This window comes from Podarcis cretensis (assembly GCF_951804945.1).
Source record: "Podarcis cretensis genome assembly, chromosome: 1".
NCBI lineage: Eukaryota > Metazoa > Chordata > Lepidosauria > Squamata > Lacertidae > Podarcis > Podarcis cretensis.
In genome coordinates, this window is record NC_137170.1 from 77917278 (window position 1) to 77938008 (window position 20731).

The following is a 20731-nucleotide window of genomic DNA, read 5'->3' on the forward strand; positions in this document are numbered from 1 at the left end:
CCCTTAGAAATCACAGACGGAAGAAGTCTGTGAACCTGGGATTCGGATAGCACCTTCTGCGCCCCCCTACTCGCGGAGAGACCCGGTATCGGGAATCCGGAGCGACGTTGGGTGAGAAGCGCAGTGCTTTGAATCGACCGCTTATTTCACGGAGCGAAGCCGCATTGCTGCTGTCGGAGAGCGCTGACTTTTTTCCTGTGGACAATTGGATTTTAAACAACAACCCGTGAATAGAACAGGAAATTGAGCTTTTAAACAATTTAATTTGGCACCGAACGGGGAAGGTTCAAACAGGAAGTCCACCTTCCCTTTCTGTAAATAGACTGAAGCAAAGTAGTTGTTAACTAAGGTTTTGGAAAGTCTTATGTAAAGGATTAAAACTCCACTGATTGAAACTATTAATTTTGACCAAGTGAACTTGCAGGAGAAGGTGAAAAATTAAAAATCGAAGCATCACGTCTCTGAACCTGGGAACGGTTTGCAAAAAGTCCATCGACGGTAAACAGGACAAATTTGACAGCTAGCTTTAAAAGAAAGACATTGTTTCTATTGTCCGCTTCTCCACTTAAAAAGAAGAAAAGGTAACTGGAAACTGTTACTAATTTACGTTTGGAATTGTGCTGGAAAGGATTGATACAAATGGAGACTGTCTTCCTCTAGAGGGAGTTTTGGGACATTGTTACAAGAGTGCAGCTGGGAAATTGGCCTTAAGATAAAGACTGTGAGAAACTAGTTCTGACCTTGACCATCTTAAGAATGTCGGCAAAGGAAGAAGTAGCGTCTGTACTGAATAGGACAATCTATCTGTTGGGAAAGCTGCATAAACAGATAGATGTCATGGCTACTAATATTGATATTTTGGGAACAAAAGTGGGTATCAGCATAGAAGTTGACAAGAACCCGGCACAGGAATCTTTCTTAACTGAACAAATTGATGAATTAGAGAAGGAGAAAGTTGCTGTTGTTGAGTACAAAGCAAAACAAGGGGGAGCCTTAACCCTAAAGAGGCAAATGGAGGATTATAACTTGAGGCCTTATATGACTGTAATTAGGAGAAGCCAGTTTTTGAAGATGGTTGCCTGGCCTAATCTGGAAAAGGAAAGGTGGAGAGATCCCCTTGTGCAGGGATCAAATGACTTTTGGAATATGAATTTGAGCCAGGAGGAGATTGGAGCTTTGGGGGCCTTTGGACTTCGAAGAATTGTGAAACAAGATTCGGAATACTTTATGGGCCCTAGCTTTAACTATGGAAATCTGGCAGACCTGTCAAGAAGGAATATAAGCATCGTTGGGTTGGAGCTCCCCCGAGATCTGCTTTTTAGCACCAAAGATTATCAAGAAGATTGGCAGAAGTGAAGTGAAGAAGAGTTAAGAGCCTCGGATATAAGATCTCCAGGTTGATGGTCGCTGGGAGGTTGATGGAACTGACGGCAGGGGCCGAGACCAGGGAGGGGAGACGGTGGAAGAAAATTGGGAATTTAAAGTGTATATATGGAGATTTAAAAAAAAAATTAATGAGAGATGGAAAAATTGTGGAATGAAATTTTTATGACCCTAGGGGAAATGTCTTAAGAGATTAAGTTCAAATATATTAGTTTTAATGAGAAATAAGATTAAACAAAGTAAAAATGGATGATTAATTGGTGAAAGAAGAGAATGTTAAATTACAGTATATTAAGATAAATTATTAGGATAAAAACAAAGATGAAGGATTTGCTGAAATATCTAACTGAACCAGAATACAAAGAGGGGAGGTGTGAGGAGGTCAAGGAAATAAGCTAAAGAAAGAAAGTTATGTAAAGGTTTGATTTGTTCTTTTTTTTATTGTATGCATTTTTTTTCTTTTTTGTCTGTTTTCCTTTTTTATCTTTTTTCTTTGATGGGACTTGTTTTTATGTATTGTTTTGCTTTGTTTTTTGGTTTAATTGGGTGTTTTTCTGTTGTTATTTTTTTATTACTCATGTAACCTTTAAAATTTTAATAAAAATCTATTTAAAAAAAAGAGGAAGGAAATGATCTAAATCTTGAATATGTGCATGCTACAGATACCCAATATACCCATTATGCATAGGGATGTTAGTTTATAGACTACTTGCAAAACTTACAAGCCACAGTCTAAAAAAGAGGTAGCCATGTGTACATCCACTTACCGTATTTCAATGGGGGGTGGCATACCTAACTTCTTCTGTTTAGATTGTGGCTACAGGATCTTGATTTGCAAGTTTTTATTGTTATTTATTTCCCCTGATTTCCCCATTTATTAATATTTGTTTTCAGTCAGTTCTTCTAATTTGTTTATTTCTATTAATTTTCCCCATGAGCTAGGTAGAATTATAATTTTGAAGTGTTTGTGAGCCTTGCTTATAATTCTCAAATATGCCTACCATTTTCAATGCTAAGCGTGCAAGGGTCCTCAAAACTTTGTTTGATGTTGGGACATGCAGCCTGAGTTTTCCAGGTGTTAGCAAATGCAGATGCTGTTCCTTCCACCACTCCACTTATGGCTGTGAAGTCATCCATCTGGCGCTTGTCAAAGTTTCCACAGAGACCTTTGAAAGAAACCCCAAAGAGTTTTATAGTCCAGTTTTATAATACTTTGCCCCCCAGGCATGCCACAAATTTCTTTTTGCTTTAAAATACTTCTTACCACAAGTCCTTCCTTTGAAAGATGGACCCACATGAATATACAATTGCATTGTGGGTACGAGCTGGATTACTAGCTGAAGGCCAAAGTTTGTATGCACAATGATGAAGAAGGACGATGGTCTGAATATGGTTACATTAGCTATGGACAAAGAAGACACCATTCTTATGAGATTCAGAGCTGCAACTGCCATCCATTACTCAGGAAAAGAAGAACCAGATTTGTGAAAGCCAATTCATGCAAGCACATTGGCATGTTGTGACTGTGGGCTGGGTGGATGTGTGAAGGGTTTGATACAAGTTGAAACAGTTATATGTTTACTTTCAGATTGTGCCCAACCATCAGCCCAATCTACATTGGCCACCATATCATCGTTTGCCCCAGTTTTGTTGATGATTAAGTGGTATGAACTGAAACAATAATGTGGAATATATGGCATGGATCTAACAAATCGTAACCATTGAAGGATTGGGGGAATATGATAAAATAGTCTGGCACCAGAATGATAACAACGATGGCACCAGACATCTTTTAGAAGGCAGTCCCATAAATGGGGTGCAAAAAGGGGCTTATTTCTGGCAGCCAACTTCTTAATCTTTGGACACCAGGTGAAAGACCTTTCACAAAATATATCTCAGCTAATAAGTAGTTTCCTATAGGAGGTGGCTGTCCTTCACATACTCTGGTCTCAGCTACAGAGGTAGCTTAGGACCTTGTAGTAAACAGCAGCAGTTTATATTCTCATTATGGAGAGTCCTGGTTAACAAACTTGCTACCTAATCTGGAAGTTCCTTTCAAAGGTTGCCTTACATACAATGCATTATATTATAGTAGCTGTGGCTGGATATTATTAAAACATGGCTGTTTGTAAGAGAATCCTTCATTTCCAGGGGAAACCTCTACATTAGTTGTGGAGAACATTTGGTCTTCCAAGTGTTGCTGAACTACAACTACAACTCTGCTATTGGCCATGCTTCTTGGGGCTGATGGGAGTATTGGTCTAGCAACATTCAGAGGGCCACAGGTTCCTCACATCTGCTCTACACAAACCCAACTTTCTTTTCCCAGCAGAACTGGAAAAGGGAAAATAGTAACCCAATCAAACCTTGCTAGCTTTTGGAGTAACAAGCTCTTCTGCTGAGCTTGCCCCTAAGATTTCAAAACTTTTAAGGCTGCCATGGCAAACAGAAGTTTCTGACATGCAACATACCTGCTGAGAGAGGCAACTGAGTGTAGAGCGAGTTGACCAATACACCACCATTAGGACTGATCACAATGGTCTGGTGACAAAGAGAAAAGGAGTAATAATGAGTTTGGTGATAAATTACATCTTCTGTTTCTTCTAATAAGCTTTATTGGGGGAGGGATAAAAACTATTACATGCAGGTCCTGCTATCAGATAAGTGAAATTAGGGAGCGTTCAGCATTAATATAACCAATCTTGAATGGTTGATTTTGAGGCTGGACACTTTTTACATCTATCTATCTATCTATCTATCTATCTATCTATCATCTATCTATCTATCTATCTATCTCTATCTCTCTCTCTCTCTATCATCTATCATCTATCTATCTATCATCTATCTATCTATCTATCTATCTATCTATCTATCTATCATCTATCTATCTATCTATCTATCATCTATCTATCTCTATCTATCTCTATCTATCATCTATCTATCTATCTATCTATCTATCTATCTATCATCTATCTATATCTATCTATCTATCTATCTATCTATCTATCTATCTATCTATCATCTATCTATCTATCATCTATCATCTATCTAATATGCATGTTAAAAAAGGCAAGCTTTTGGCAGGTTGCCAACCATAAGAAGCATATTGTTCCTAAATAAGTTCAAAGGATGCTCCATCAATCCACTCCTGATTCTTTCCATCTCTTTGTGCATTCATTACTGTGAACAGTAAGGGGCACAAATTACACTATAATTTCATAAACTGGTAAAATACAAAGATGATAGGTTCTGAACAATATGGTTGACAGTGTTGGCTTTTATGATTTAAAACCTCAACTGATTATCTCACCCCCATGCCCCATTCTTCCTCCCTTTCAAATAGTTCTTTCAACGACATTCTTCCAACCAATTTAAAACACATTTTGCAGTCATTCTCTAATTGAACTTTTGTTGGTACTAAGTCATTTTGCTTTTCATGAACTATATGCCTTTCAGAGCTGATTATTGTCATGGAAGAGCTCCTTTTCATGGTGGAGCTGGCATCCCAGCAGAGAGTCCTACTCACAAAAAAGAGTCAGGAGAGATGATTTCTACTACTTTCCCTAGCAGCTTACTGCACTGCTTCTCATGTTCTTCTGGGGGGTCCTTCAACTCTTTGGAGTAGCTCCTTGAGTGTTGCGGGTATCAACAAAAACCTCCCACTTCCATGAGTACAGTTCCACCCACTGGTTGTCTGGATTTGACCCACTGTCTTCAGGAATACATAAGGGCAATTTATTTGATACTTTATTATTCTGACATCTAATACTTTGGGCATCAGCTAGAAAAAGCAAGTTGCCTTTACATACAGATTCTGTTCTAGTAATGGGTGAATCTGTCATTTTTTGTCTCTCTCAGTTTCTTATTTTTCCAGTCTCAAGCTTAGTTCTCCACATTTCCAGATCAGTTTGCATTTTTACAAAAACTCCTCATGAAAATTTATCAGCATTTTAATGCAAATGTTTTATGCAATTTTGTTTGTATGCTAATTGGCTCACATACACATTTTTGCAAAGCTGTTTCTCTTACTATAATGCATTTTTGCATGTTATTTTCACTAATTCAATTTTTAAGCACACTTGAATTGTACTTAAAGTGTATTTTAAGCTTCAGTTTATGTACTTTTGCACAAATTATTTGGCTACAAAACTGTACTGAAAATTTCATAGAAGTGCAAATTTTTAAGAGTGCCTGTGTTTAAATCCCCATATAGTTTTGGAAAGTGTGAATTAGCCAGGTGTTCCTTTAAATGTGAATGGAATTGAATATTGCCCCCCCCACCCCAGTTACTCCTGTCTCTTAAGGCATTGTGGCTTATAAGGTGTTCTCTATCCTTTGGTTTAGAAACTTACAGTCTGGTCTCCATTGATGTTGAGGGCAACCATCTTCAAGCATGTCTCAGTCTCTGTCAGGCCACATTTGCGGAGTTCTCCGAGAACACTAAATGTATCATCTCCACAAAACTAAAAAAGCAAGCCAACACCCAAGAATTACCATCTGCATCGCAAACTTACTGCAATAGCGCCTAGAAATTAAGATTGCACTGAAAAAGTATCGCAGATGCACAGTTCTAGCTTCCTTGAACTCAAAAGTATTTTGGTTTTAGGATTTGACTTAACTTCTTATAAAGGTTGTTTTAGCTAGGGAAACTGATTCAGGATCTTTTAAATGAGAGAGTAGACATTTTGAATCAAAACTGTTGAACACCAAAATCTGCAGCTTCCCCCCTTTTGTGATAATGAATGTGTTGAGATTCTTAAAAATATGTAAGCAAACTTTCCTAGTTGTTTTAGGGCACTCTCATTGGCCTTTTATTTGAATGTGTGGCATTTCCCTGAACAACTTTATTTCAGTTTCATTGTCGTATCATATGTAATTCTCCTGAAATGAGATTCTACCCCCCACCCCCCGCTTTACTAATTTCCCCCAAAGGTATCTCTTCTGAGTCTGTGTCTTCTACACATCTAAAAAACATTACTGCTTTAGGGAAAATAATGGTGTAATAATGTAGAAGCAATAAGGAAGTGAGAGGGATTTAAAACTTGTACAGTGGTACCTCAGGTTAAGTACTTAATTCGTTCCGGAGGTCCGTTCTTAACCTGAAACTGTTCTTAACCTGAAGCACCACTTTAGCTAATGGGGCCTCCTGTTGCGGCCACACCGCCGGAGCACAATTTCTGTTCTCATCCTGAAGCAAAGTTCTTAACCTGAAGCACTATTTCTGGGTTAGCAGAGTCTGTAACCTGAAGCGTATGTAACCTGAAGCATATGTAACCTGAGGTACCACTGTAAAGGGAAACTGAATAAGCTGTGTGACATGATATCCAAAGCAAGGGATTTACTATTGGAACAATTACACTGGTTTTATAATCCCAGAAAGAGGATTAGTGTGTGTTTGTGTGCCTGTATAGCACTGTGGTAATGGGGACATTTTTGCTAATTATAGTGACAGTATATCTTAAGTGACTTGCCTTTGAGAGAACGTAAACGCAATCTCCATGGACATTATAACGTTTTTTATCAAAAGTGGAGATGTGTGATCCACCTTCTACTGAGCAAATGCCAGGACATGGGAGTTCTATGCAGTTCCATTGGCCCCCAATACAGGAACTTGAAGCAAAGGAAGAAAGAGAAGAAACATACATTTTAAGGAAAGATATTGCACTGACATTAGCTTATATTATTTTCCATTATTAGTTCCATTCTTTGAAGTGTATGTGGAAACATTTGTAAAGTGTAGGAACCAGCACAGCTTTGTATTTAAAGAGTCAACATGTGGGAGCTTAAAAGCTATGGGTGGGACTAATCTAATGCGTCCCATCAGAGGAAGCTCCACACAAGTACTGCTTGTCCAATAGGACTTTCCTTCCTCTCTTCCTGCCACGCCCCCTGGTGCCCTCTGAACTTGGTTGGGAGGGTCAAGAGAACGCCTGGAACAGCATGCGGGGGAAGTAGGGAGAGGACCAAAATGCTTGCCCTGATGGAATAATTGCCTTTCTCAAACTTGAGTCCCCAGATGTTGGACCACAACTCCCATTACCTCTGGTCCTTGTAGCTAGGGATGATGGGAGTTGTAGTTCACCAAAGCTGCCTTAGCGCAATGCTGAATTCTTCCCTATGAAGGGCTCCACAGCTCAGTGGGAAGCACAAACTTTACATGCAAAAGGTTCCAGATTCAATTCCTGGAATTTCTAGTTAAAAGGGTCGTGTAACATGCAATGGGAAAGATCCCTGCCTGCCAGTCAGAGTAGATAACAATAGTCAAGATGAACAAATAGTGTAATCTGGCAGAAGGCAGTTTCCTAGGATCCTATTGTTACTGCAGAATTTTAGCTTAATGATGTGAAAAGTCACTACTAAACCATCTCAGTGGTAATCCTGACCCATTGAGTTGTACAAAAGACTGGCTTCATTTGGTCATGCCCAAATAGCAGCTCAGTATGTAGCAGAATGGGATGTGGGTGGTGCTGTGGTGTAAACCACTGAGCCTTTGGCTTGCCGATTGGAAGGTCGGTGGTTCGACTCCCCATGACAGGGTGAGCTCCTGATGCTCAGTCCCTGCTCCTGCCAACCTAGCAGTTCAAAAGCACATCAAAGTGCAAGTAGATAAATAGGTACTGCTGTGGCGGGAAGGTAAACGGCGTTTCCGTGCGCTGCTCTGATTTCACCAGAAGTGGCTTAGTCATGCTGGCCATATGACCCAGAAAAACTGTCTGTGGACAAACGTCGGCTCCCTCGGCCAGTAAAGCGAGATGAGCACCATAACCCCAGAGTCGTTCACAACTGGACTTAACTGTCAGGGGTCCTTTACCTTTTTTATGTAGCAGAATGGCTATCAGAGGCCTAATGGGCAGGGCTAATGTGACATGCATGGAAACATAAGCTGGAGTGTGGCCACTAGGCCAGGGGTTGGCAAGGTTTACTGGCCATGGGCGGAAATTGCATCTGCGCATGTCCGCGGTGCTGGAAATCACTTCTGCCCATGCCCAGATGCCAGAAATCGTGCCTGCAGACACGATTTCTGGTATCTGCACGTACGCAGATGCGATTTCCGGCGCCACTCAGTGAGTCTCCACGCCACGCTGTGCTGGTTTAGTGCAGCGGGCAAAGGACTCGTTAAGCGGGTGGGGCGGCTCAGGGGCCTGTAGAATGGTCTTCGTGGGCCACACGTTGCCGACCCCTGCACTAGACAGAAGCCAAGGTAAGGAATCTATCACAAATACAGTTGAACTTTCATTGGGAATCATGTGCAGAAATAACTCATTCAAATAATTAGGCAGAGCTTTTAAAATGTTGAAATCATGGATCAAGCCTCGATTCCTACACAAAGTACTTGTTCATCATATTAAAGGTTGTCAATTACCAAGAACGGCAGTTGTCTGAATAAGTTGTCCCTGGAGCATAGGATTTTCCATTGTAAACACAGGAACACTGCTCGTGGGGGATGCAGCCAGCATTGTCAATGTCATCATATACAGTTCCTAAAGGAAGAAATAACTTAAATATTATAATGGTTAAAAGATGTTAAATGATAGTTGGTTACATGCACAGCTTCCCTGACACAAATTATAATTGTACAATCTCTTTTCCTAAAAACAACATGCCTTTTCTGTAGATTTCCTTGCTTGCACGATGAATACCATGAGGCGAGTGCACCATTAAGATCTGTGGCGCTCACTACTGAGCAAGTGTGTAAAGGGCTACAACAGCTGGATACAAAGGTGGAAACTTACCTGGTGGACAGAAGCAACCATCCACACAGTGGTCCTCACACAGCTGAGATCTTTCAGAGTTGGAGCAAGTGTCTGTACAGGGTGATTCACATTCTTGATACTGCATGTTGGAAGAGCATTCCATTGCTGAAAAGAAGGATATTAATTATAACTCAGTTACCCTTTGATACATGCAGCACACTCAGCTAATACACAATTCCTTATAGTGATTCTGCCTTGAACAGAGACCTGCCTTCTGTGTGTTGCATTTAATGCTTTTCTGCTGCAACCCCAAATGGAATCTGCTTTCTTTTGTAGCCACATACCACAACTGATGAATATTTTGACTGGGGTCTATTATAATTCCTATGATTTTTTTCATTATGCTAGAGCAGTAGTGGGGAACCACCAGCCCACCTGACTTCTGAATCTGAGCTCCCCTGTGCCTGGTTTCATATGGTCTTAGGTGTGGGAAGCTTCAAGCTGTGGCTTTAATCGGATGCCTTTTGAATTTGGTGCCCTTTTCTGCTGCCCTGCAAGGTGACAGAAAAAAGTATCAAATGCAAAAGGTGCCAGAAGGAAGAATCAGAAGTAGACTTAAGAGTGTGGTCCTGATTCTTTAATTGAAGCCATTCTGCACTTTTGGAATTCAGGCCATAGCTGGAAATTCAGGCCCCGTTGACCTGTCAAAGTGGCCCTCTCAGAGGGTTAGCCACTGTTGGATCTGACCCTCCAGCCAAAATGGAGTGGCCCTGCACATCATGTGACCAACCAGGCATGTATTGTGGCTTGCCATTTACTCAGTGGTATATGTGCCTCCACGTTTTTGTGGGCCCTGGTGGCCTAGCTGGTATTTACCATTTGGTTAATAGACATTAGTTACATTTTATTAATATCTCCTTCTGAACCCATCTGCCTGATGGACTTTCTCTCCTTTCATAGTTTATTGCTCAAGTGGTAAGACTGTGGGGAAAAGGTCCTCTCAAAAGCAGGAGCAATATAAGCTGGGGCATCTCTGATTACTTCATTTCTCTATGCACTGCAGATCATACCTCCCAGACTCGCCATTGCCCAAAACAGCAGAGTTGATGAGCAGATGAACATCTAAACTTCTAATTTAGTTGCATTTATCATTTGATTGCTGAAAACAGTGTTCTGATACATTCAAATAACTCCTAGCTGTCACCATGTCCTCTAGTCTGCTTCTTTTCCAGTTTCTCTCAGCTATGTATCACCTGCAAGTTAGAGGTATCTCTCTATCTCCCACCACCTGCTACTTATGCAAGTCATTCATAAGCAGGACAAACTCAATATAGGGAATCTATGAAACACTTCAGCTTCTTACAGCCTGGTGCTCATCCACTAGTCAGGTGCTCATCCTGAGACCTGCGGGTATAGGGCAGTATACAAATTCAATTAATTAATTAATTAATTAATACCTTTATAAGCATGCAACTTTGTGTGTACTCTACTTTGGGTTGTACCTTCTAATTTCCAGTTCACCAGAGTAATTGCTGAATATCATGTCAAGCTGTATCAAATGTCCAGCTGAAATAATTGACTAAGTGTGATTTACACTTACGGCACAGGTCTGGGCTTCTCCAGTTCTGAGGTTCCCCACCAGCATGAGCACATTGCCGGGAATATTCAGCAAAAGTGTCGCAGAGACAGGAGGTGATATCTTCTTGTTTACAGAGGCACAGGTCTTGTACACAAGACTCAATGTAGTCATTAACTCCCACCACAGCATTGCATTGAAAGAATGAAGAGCCAGTCAGTACATGCTGGCAAAGCTCCTAGATGGAAAAGCAAAAAGTTTTTATCAAAAAGGACTGTTTTTAATGGTGATTAACTGATCCTAGATCAGGGATGAGGAATCTGTGGCCTTCCAGATGTTGTCAGGCTCCAGCTCTCAATGTTTTTCATCAGTGGCCATTCTGGTTGGAGAGTCCAGCTACATGTGAAGAATGACAAGTTTACCCACTCCTGTCTTAGATGACAATGACATATTTAGTACACAGGGCACTTTGTAAAGTGCCATAAATACAAGGAAAAGAAATCAGGTTCTTGCAACAAGGAGCTTATAATGTTAATTTCAGGAGCTGAGGAAACAACAATATATTTTCTCTGCCATTACAATTCTTCCTTAAGATTTAAGCATCCTTTTGTAAATAAAACAAATGTAAAGTGTAAGAATAAGCAAAAAAAATCTTACAAATTCATCAGTGCAGTTGCTCAGAGAGACCGGCGTAGGATCCTCACATTCTTCTGTTGGCCCATTCATTTTCTGCATATTCCCAAACTGCAAAGTAGTTATTTCGGCCCCTGTAATGAAAAACAGCAACCCATGACTTCAAAAAGATTCATATGAGAAAGTATCTTACATTGAGGTTGTTGTTCCAGTTTGGCAAATGAGATGCTGAGAGGGATTCCCCTACTCTTAGTAAAGCATTATAGCACAATGGGATGTGCAGTAAATACCTTGTGGAAAACCAGATGTTTCCCCCCGCTGGGACAACCCTTCAGAGCACCAGCTGGGAGAACTGTACAGATCACATGGCTCTCTGTCAGCCAGTGGGATAGAAAAGGGCCAGCATGGGCTGAAGCACACACCTGTTTCAATGGGGAATAGCTATTGACTGTATGGAAACAGCACATGATTCTGAACCCTAGTTGCGTGGAAGTCGCTTCTCCATGGGTAGCTCCTGTGTGACCAAGGCAATGTTTAAGCAACCAACTATGTGAGTGAGGGTCCCAACTTCAGATTTGCTACCTTTCCAGGAGGACTGTCAATTCCACAGAGAGGTCATGTGTGTGCCCCCCCCCTCCAAACCCCAATGGCTGTTTACTGAGGCTGTTTGGGAGAAAATCAGCTCCCCTGTAGCAACAGTAACTTTCAAAGGGCCTTTTGACTATGTACAAGCTCCAGTACGTCTTCTCTATTGACGTAAAAATACCATTGGCCAACATTCCCCCTAAGAGCAATCTCAGTAGGTAAGTATGATTGCAGCAAAAACAAGCCAAGGAGAAACAAGAGTACTCATTTTTCAGAAGCTAAAGCAGCAATGCTGAACCATCTATCAAAACAAGCAAAATATCTACACCCCACCCAAACAAATTAAAACAGACAGAAAAAGCAAGCAACTCTTCCGCTCAACAACAAAATGTCATCATGATTTTTTAATTAAAATGATAAAACACCGGGAAGAGCAAAGGGTCTTATGCATCGCAGCTTGTGTCTGAGGGCACTATGGTGGCCTTGGTTTAGAACCTCAGAAATAGAAATGTTTTTCCAATCACTAATTCATTTACTTAATGCTATCAATATCATCCATATGCTGAAAATCTATCTTGATGAGCATGAAAAGTGAAATTCACCTAATATCTAAATATTCAGTGTGTGTTGTTGATTTTAAAAGTGAAGAATGACAGATATCAGACAAATCCACCAGGTTTTTATCCTCGGGGCTTTTTCTTATGATGAGTGCTCACTAGAACAGACTACTGGCACCTCATTCCCCCTCCCCCTGCCAATGACAGCCATTTTGTGTTGTCATTTTAATCAATATGTATATTAATACCAGCACGTCTGTCCTCCCCGCCCCCCAAAGCACTGCTTATACCACTTAAAATGTTTTGAAATGGATGAAAAGCCAAACCTCTGAAGAGACTGTAGTTCCACAGCACTCAGTGAATCATGACATATAAATAGTTGATACCCAATTTCAATAAGCAGTGTTTTTGATACTTACCATTTGAAAAGAACTCATTGTATTGTGGAATGCCATTAAAATCCCCACAAAGTCCACAGGTCTGATTGCCATATTTTTTATCAAGTTCCAGCTGAAATTATATAGGAGAAAGTTGATGAAAGTTAATATTACTCTCCATGATATAGATTGAAAATTCAAGACAGCAGCTGCACTGGAGACACCAAGATAACTTCCATCAATGTTGCAATTCAAATTTAGTGAATAGAAAATTGGGGTATCATTTTTGAGTCTCAGCCAGTCTGTGCTATTCATAACAACCTAGTTTTCATTGTAATATTTACAGAATATATATAAAAGCAGCTGACTCTTCTCCACTTATGCTTTCTGTTCTTTGAATGGGATTCCCTGCTCTGCAATCTATAGATAAGGTTAGGGCCTATAAAAGAGAAATTTTACTAGAAAATGAAAAATTGAAGCAACAGGTGGCACCTCCTGCAAAAATGTGAATATGCTAAATGTGTAATCCAAACGTGTTTTCATCTCTTTGAAAATAGAGATAAAATGTCAAGTGGAAACATATCTTGGTTGATTTCTGCAGTTAGATACTGACTGCAAATAAGATTTGTAAGGGAAGTAAGTAAGTAAGGTGATGCGGGTGGCACTGTGGTCTAAACCTCTGAGCCTAGGGCTTGCTGATCGGAAGGTTAGTGGTTCGAATCCCCGTGATGGGGTGAGCTCCCGTTGCTCGGTCCCAGCTCCTGCCAACCTAGCAGTTCGAAAGCACATCAAAGTGCAAGTAGATAAATAGGTATCGCTCCAGTGGAAAGGTAAATGGTGTTTCTGTGCGCTGCTCTGGTTTCACCAGAAGCGGCTTAGTCATGCTGGCCACATGACCCAGAAAAACTGTCTGTGGACAAACGTCGGGTCTCTCAGCCAGTAAAGCAAGATGAGTGCCGCAACCCCAGAGTCATTCGCGACTGGACTTAACTGTCAGGGGTCCTTTACCTTTTACTAAGAGCTTATTATGAACAGAACAGGATGTTAGGTATGTATGTGTGTGAGAGAGGGTGGGGAGGGAGGCAGGCAGGCAGGCAGGCTGAATACCCCAAAGAGCCTTGTGCATATCAAAGCCCAATCTGTACTTAGAAGCAATTATTTGGGTGGTTTCTTTTCACCAGTTACTGAAAATCTGTGATGTTAACTTGCATGAGTCGACATAAGAGCATATTGCAAAGACCCTATACAACAAACTGCCTTGTGGTATCATGATTTTATCTGTAATGTTGTTCAGGTGACATCATACATACAAAAAGTAAACTCAGCTGCTGGGTTATGATGATTATGATGAAGTCAGAACAAAGCTAGTGAAAAATACGAGGGAGATATCAGCATGCTTCATGGGAAATCCAAGTCTTGCAGAAGTAGAAAAATATTACGGGGGATCTAAAGGGGTGCTCCCTGCCCCCAAACAACCCTGTAAAGACTGAGCATGCTCAGTGGTGACAGAATTTTAGTTTCTGGTGCGGGTGGGGAAATAGAAAAGCAGCAGGAAGGGAGAGTGGAATTGGGTATTTGCGAAGGAAGGCATGGCTGGCTGGCAGGCTGGGATACTGAACAGGAACATTCTACACTGCCACATTCTGCTGGGGTCACACTTGTCAATTCTATATATTATGTAGCACTTACCATTAGACTGTCCTTTTCATTCCACAGTAAGGTTAGGCCCAGCTTGACAATCACTCTCACATAGATGGTAAATTTCTCAATAACGAATCCTGATCCAGTGTAGGGCAGCTGAACCCTGATGAGAAAGCATCAGAGATACTGGATATGCAATTCAAAGCAAAGTGACATGTGACTTTCTTTGAGGGTGTATAACTGCCAAATTGCCATCATGAGTGATTGAACTATCCCGTTACAGAACTGACTGCAGAATTACTCATGCCCAGCTAAGACAAATTAGAAGGGCATGTGGCTATGATGACCACAGCAACAAAGCCTACTGGAGGCCACAAGCAGCCTCCTCTGTGGTTGGGAATTTTGGGCTTTCAATAGTCTTTAATGGCTTCATTAATGTATTTCTCAGTGTGCTTCAGCATGGGTATTTCTGGGTGTTGGACCACAGATTGATACTGAACATGGTAGTCACTGCACACCACTGGCTGGACACTGACACCCAGATTAGAAGTGGCTACCATGGACCTTTCATGGTTATTGGTTCTTAGATCATGGTAGGACTGAGCTCTATCTGCCTATTAAGGAGTCTATTTGAGGAAGTAGGCCTGCTCAGGACACAAGTCTGTGTTATTACCTTTCACCATTCACAACAATGGCATCTTTTTGCATTTCAAAATCCGTCCCATCCAACCGCATGGTGACAGAACTGATAGTGGGAATGTCTTTCACCATTGTGCGCCTGATCTGGATGTTGAAGTCCTCATAGGCAGCGTTGCAATGGGAGGCAAATACATAGTTGCAGGTCCCAGGGAAATAATAGATGTCCCCATCAAACGTCTTGTAGTGGAATTGGCCCCACGTGCTGCAGACTTGCCCATTATGAGCTGAGTTGAAGGCTGCAAATTCACAAAAGGTTGTAAAGGTATACTGCACACTTTTTGCTGACAACATCTTCATTTCTTCATTTTCTATGCCAGCTTACATAGTGACATTACTAGCTTATCACCCATTACAAACAGGCTTTTGTTCCTTGCCTGCATTTGCCCTGGGTAGACACTGTTACTTCTTTTGCCACTTTATGTGCTCAGCTCAGAAGTAAGTTGATGCTGATTCCAGCTTTCCCTTAGGCTGAAGTGGAGAAGCTGTGGCCCTCCAGATGTTGTTGGACTCAAACTCTCATCACTCCTAGCCTGCACATCCTGTGGTCGGAGATGATGGGACTTGGGAGTTCAGCAACATGTGGTGCGTCACAGGTTCCCCAACCAGGCTGAGTAGGGGATCAGAGGAGGACACATAATCCTTCAAGTTATTCTGTTGATCAACATAAACTAGAGTTATGGCAGGATTTATTACTAAAGTGCAACAGAGCACGCTCAACAGAAGCAGGAAAAGCCCTGTGCCCTTTTGTTACCCACAACTGGAATCAGATTTCACTGCAGGATATACACTGAGTACAAAATAAGTTTAAATTAGAGAACAGAAGATCAAACACTGTGCAATATGTTATTTAGCACTCAAAGGGAACTAAAACCTGTGAAGGGGAGAAGGGATTTTACTGTGTAAAATCTACAAAGGTGTAAAAGATCTCCAGAGCTGGGAAGAAAATAGTGTATACACAACCTCTCTCTATATAGTCATTGCCTTGACCTTTCATAACTGGCACAAAGACTGTCACCTTCATCCCCTGAAACCCCCTGCCAAAACCTGGGCAGGAATTTTGTAATCTCATTACAAAGAGAAATAAGTAAGTGCTTACACCATGACAGCGTAGAAGGAAAGTAAATAGTTTAGATTTCAGTTATCTCTTTGCTCTAGATGGAAATCCTTCAAAGGTCACAAGGAAGTGTGAGGCATATTGCTTTATTTCTAACTTTCTTTAGGGGTGAGCAAATATCTGCAGATATATACTAGATCTGGAAATAATAGACCTACTTAAAAAATATACATATATTAACCATTCTGTACAAATTAATGAGAAAATAAATTGCATGCACTTTCTTTACTTCTGAGGTGGCCAAGGAGTGTTTGGGAACATCCTTTCATTCTTCCTATCATCTCTATGGTGGTCTGCATTGTGCAGCCTCCATAGGTGCCTGCACTTGCACAAAGTGGAACATCCTTGGCTGGGCTTTATTTAAGGTTATTTACAGTGCAGTCCTATACAGATAGAAGTAAGTCCCATTGAGTTCTACAGTCCCTGCTCCCCAGTACATGAGTAAAGAACTGCAGCGTCCATGTGTTATATGTCCACCAGCTTAATTTGCTTTTATAACCTCTCTGCTTCTTTCTCTTTGTTTAGTACTTTGATAAGAGAGATAAAAATAAAGATACAACTAAACAAAATGAGCAAGTAATAAAGCCAAGATAAAAGCAACAAGAAGAGTAAAAATAGCACTGCAACAAATAAAACAGCGCAGATAAAATCTGAAATTTAAAAGCAGCAGCAAACGCCCTCACCTCCTGCAATATGCCACAATAAAATACCTGAGTAAATAAAACCATTTTTACTTGGCACCAAAAACCCATAAGAGGGGTGCCAGGAGTACAGTTCCAGGGAGGGCCCTGCATAGAAAGAGAATGCATTGCTTTTTTTCAAATTTGCCAAGATGTTTGTTCTGTTACTTACCCATTGAATCATCTACCCATCTATTCATCTGTTTCTTGACCTTATCCATTTTGCCTTTCTTATGAGTATATCTGATAGATACAAGGAAATAACTGAGACAGTTTATGGGTAGACTTACATGTTATAACTGGTGTTGTTGTCAATGGTGGGATGATGGTAACCTTTCCCGATTCACCTTCTGCACTAGAAGCTACAAACAAAGGGAACAGAAAAACCATAATTTGTATGTATGTTCATTTGTGTGCATTCTTTAAACAGTTAAAGCCATAATCTCAGCTTTCAGGGCCTGGTAAATGCTATGATTGTGCTTTTGCACCAGTGTGCAGAAAGCCCATGGTGGAAGATAGCAATCCAAAAGTTGGCAATCGAAAAGCAGTGTGTGAAACTCTTATAAGAGCACACTCACCACGAAGTGTAGAATATGCATGACTGAGATTGGTGGATACTCTAACTATATCAGCTGCTGACAGTGGTTCTCAATTTCAGTGAAATTATAAATATGTATTTTCCTTTAAGTTTGTATATCAAACTAACAGATATTGTGAATGGGCACAATCCAGCCAAAGTTAATCAATCTTTCAAATCTTTATCATCCAAAATATTGATGGGCTCTGACACATCTTGGCTCTGGAGGATGTTACTGCAACAGGTATTATTAGATACATTGCCATCCACTGCTCTAAAACTTCCAAGAGTCCAGGAGAGGACACAATTAATGGTTTGGGTTTGGCCAATGAGGAATGCCTGATCTGGCCGATTGCTGTTGCTGGGCCTGCCTTCAGTGTCTTCAGATGGAAGGTTTGGGGCACAATCTAACTAAAGATAGTTTGCCATACATCTCACAGATATCTGTGGGGGTTTAATTGATGGTACAAAATTTGGCAAACATAGATAAAAACCCAAAGAAAGAGTCCCTCATTGAAGGTAAATGGAAAATTGTACTGTGATAAGAGGCTTTGGCTATAATAAAAAGGAGTGAACCTGGCACAAGATCTCTAAATACCCAGCACTCAAGTCCTACTGATAGCAAGCGCTATTGATTTTAATGGAATCTGCTTCCAAAATAATGCTCTTGGATGATGATGATGATGATGATGATGATGATGGTAGTGATGATGACCTAAAATGTTAATCCCTGCCTAGAAATCTCACACCTGCCCTGAAAAAGCCTTACCCCTCATTTATGTCAGCTGGGTTGGTTGAGATTCAACACCATTTGTCATTTCTTCTTCATTCCTATTTCACATTTTCCAGTGCTGAACTTTGGCATTGAATACAGGTTTCGGCTTAAATCCTAGTAAGGAACTGTACCAATCAACCGCATCCCAGGATGCAATTCACATGGCATCAGTAATGCTTCCTGATTCAAATGAGACTCTAGTACCCTTTAACATACAATGAGACCAATAACATTTGGTACTATTTGGACCTGACATCTTTCCGCAGGGCCTGCAAGACAGAGTTGTTCCACCAGGCCTTTGGTCAGGGCGCAGCCTGACTCCCTCCTCTGGCAACCTGCACAGAATTTTGCTTAATGGTTGCCATCAATTTGATTTTAATTAATTTTTATAATGAAATGTTTTTAGAATGTTGGATTATTTGATTGTTTGATTATTTGATTGTTGTTAGCCGCCCTGAGCCCGGCTTTGGCTGGGGAGGGCGGGATATAAATAAAAATTGTTGTTGTTGTTATTATTATTATTATTATTATTATTATTATTATTACTAAGCAAGAGTTTTAATTCTTCTCCCCAGCTGCCCTGTATAGAGGGAATTTTTGTTCCTTTTCTGTCCTGCCTCTTAGCCAATGTAGTTCAGGAAACAGAATGAGGGACCTGATTAAAAGATAAGCTCAGGCCTGAAGACTTGTGGGTCTTCAGTAAGCAACTCCCAGACTTGTTTGTAAATTAGGGATCACCTCAATGCTTTTTTTCTGGGGTGGTAACATTTGGATTTTGCATTTGGGAGCTACTTCGTTGAAAAATAACACATACACACACTAGAATTTACACATCAGATACATTCATATGAACAAGGCTATGGAGGGATAATGCAAAGTGATGCGCCCCCCTTGTCTATCTTCTTTGGAGTTTAGCTGCTGTCCATACTTCCGTATTTACTAGAGTCTAATGCACCATCGAATCTAATGCAAACTCAATTTTCAGAACCTTGAAACCCAAAAAAGTATTTGCTGTCGAATGTAAATGTGCCATCAAATCTAATGCACACCTTCATTTTCACAACATAATTTGGCCCAAAAAGGTGAGCAATAGATTCAAGTGAATACAGTAATATGCAACTTTAAAATGTTAGTATGTTAGTATTCTGACAGACTTCTAACCAGGAAACATGCATTTCATACTTTATAACTTTTCAAGGAGAGGCCCAAATCGTACTTTTCTATTTGATCCCCATTCAATCCACATTAAGATGTCACTAAATGTTTTCACTTCAGGAAGTACAATATTAAAATACCCCAGTTTATTCGAAATTGTTAAACATTTAACTGAAACAGTATTAAAAGGGTGAAAAACTCTTTGAAATTCAAACATTTGCATGACTCACAAAATAGAATGAGGAATAATTTTGAAAGTGAATTGAGATATTCAATTGCATTGGTACTTTTTTCTTGTAAAAGAAGCAAAGGAAATGAGTTTTTACCTTTCTGTTGGATGCTGCAGATCATGAATGCTAGGGCCCATAATGGCACCCTCATCCCTCTACCAAACCCCATACTGGATGGAGTTCGGTGTTAAGGTACTCAGCCCGCTTCTGGCCAGAAGGACTAGTTCACTTGCACTCTCAGAGGCTTATATAGCAGGAGGTTCTGTCTATTTTCCCAGCTTGTTTGACATGGTCTAACAAGGTGGGGCTGTGAGGATCTTAGCAGATACAGGGGTAAATAGAGGATGCGCTTTCAGTTCCTTGATGACTGGCCGAGCATGTTTGCCTTTTGGGAGGTATATTTTTTTTTTGTCAAGGTTCCATCTAATAAAGGAAATTAGAAATGAATAGCAAAAAGGTAATATTTCTTCCCCAGCAAATGCCATTGAAGATCCTGGAAAAAAAATCAAGGAGCTTTTGAGTCAATCTGTGGTTTTCTGAGTGACAGGCAGGTCACTGTTTAATATTCTGGTTACTGTGTTAAGTGATGCCCATCTAGTGTGGCAAACGCCTCTTATTTCCTTGTTAGTGCTGAGAAGGAGTGAAAGCTTTTTGAGGTATGAAAAACTATGATAATTTGAGACCTTCTATTCCGAACATACAATGAGACTGGTGAATCAGACCAATGGCCCACCTTAATCCATCATCTTGTTCTCATAGTGGCTGACCAGATGCCTGTGGGAAGCCTGCAGGATCCAAGCACAATAGCACTCTCCCCTCCTGCAGTTTCCAACAACAAGTATTAAGAGGCATACCACATCTAACAGTGGGTGTTGAACATAACTATCATGGCTAGCAGCCATTGTGCTTCTGGGTAAATCCTCTGTAAGGGGCTGATAGCAAGAGGAGAGCCAGAAGTGACTCTCGAAACAGTGAACCCGAAGTGTGCTTGCAAATGGTTCCTTGACATCCTGGAAAAAAGTGACAAGTGGGGTGCTGCATGGTTCTGTTCTGGG

At 40.7% G+C, this 20731-nt stretch overlaps 1 protein-coding gene across 1 annotated transcript in view; it reads right to left on the reverse strand.

Annotated features, from left to right (window-relative positions):
- Positions 1 to 19892, reverse strand: part of LOC307200959 (mucin-5AC-like) — a 65686-nt gene extending 45794 nt beyond the window's left edge. The window contains exons 1-14 of the mRNA XM_079950064.1: positions 19773 to 19892; positions 17230 to 17301; positions 15120 to 15381; positions 14495 to 14609; positions 12848 to 12938; positions 11311 to 11420; positions 10678 to 10891; positions 9117 to 9242; positions 8747 to 8864; positions 6855 to 6993; positions 5736 to 5846; positions 3855 to 3924; positions 2648 to 2785; positions 2385 to 2549 (exon numbers count right to left, since the gene is read on the reverse strand). Of these exons, the coding sequence (XP_079806190.1) occupies positions 2385 to 2549; positions 2648 to 2785; positions 3855 to 3924; positions 5736 to 5846; positions 6855 to 6993; positions 8747 to 8864; positions 9117 to 9242; positions 10678 to 10891; positions 11311 to 11420; positions 12848 to 12938; positions 14495 to 14609; positions 15120 to 15381; positions 17230 to 17301; positions 19773 to 19845 (1804 nt within the window). The 5' untranslated portion in view covers positions 19846 to 19892. The remainder of the gene's footprint in view (positions 1 to 2384; positions 2550 to 2647; positions 2786 to 3854; positions 3925 to 5735; positions 5847 to 6854; positions 6994 to 8746; positions 8865 to 9116; positions 9243 to 10677; positions 10892 to 11310; positions 11421 to 12847; positions 12939 to 14494; positions 14610 to 15119; positions 15382 to 17229; positions 17302 to 19772) is intronic.
- Between the last annotated feature and the right edge of the window lie 839 nt (positions 19893 to 20731).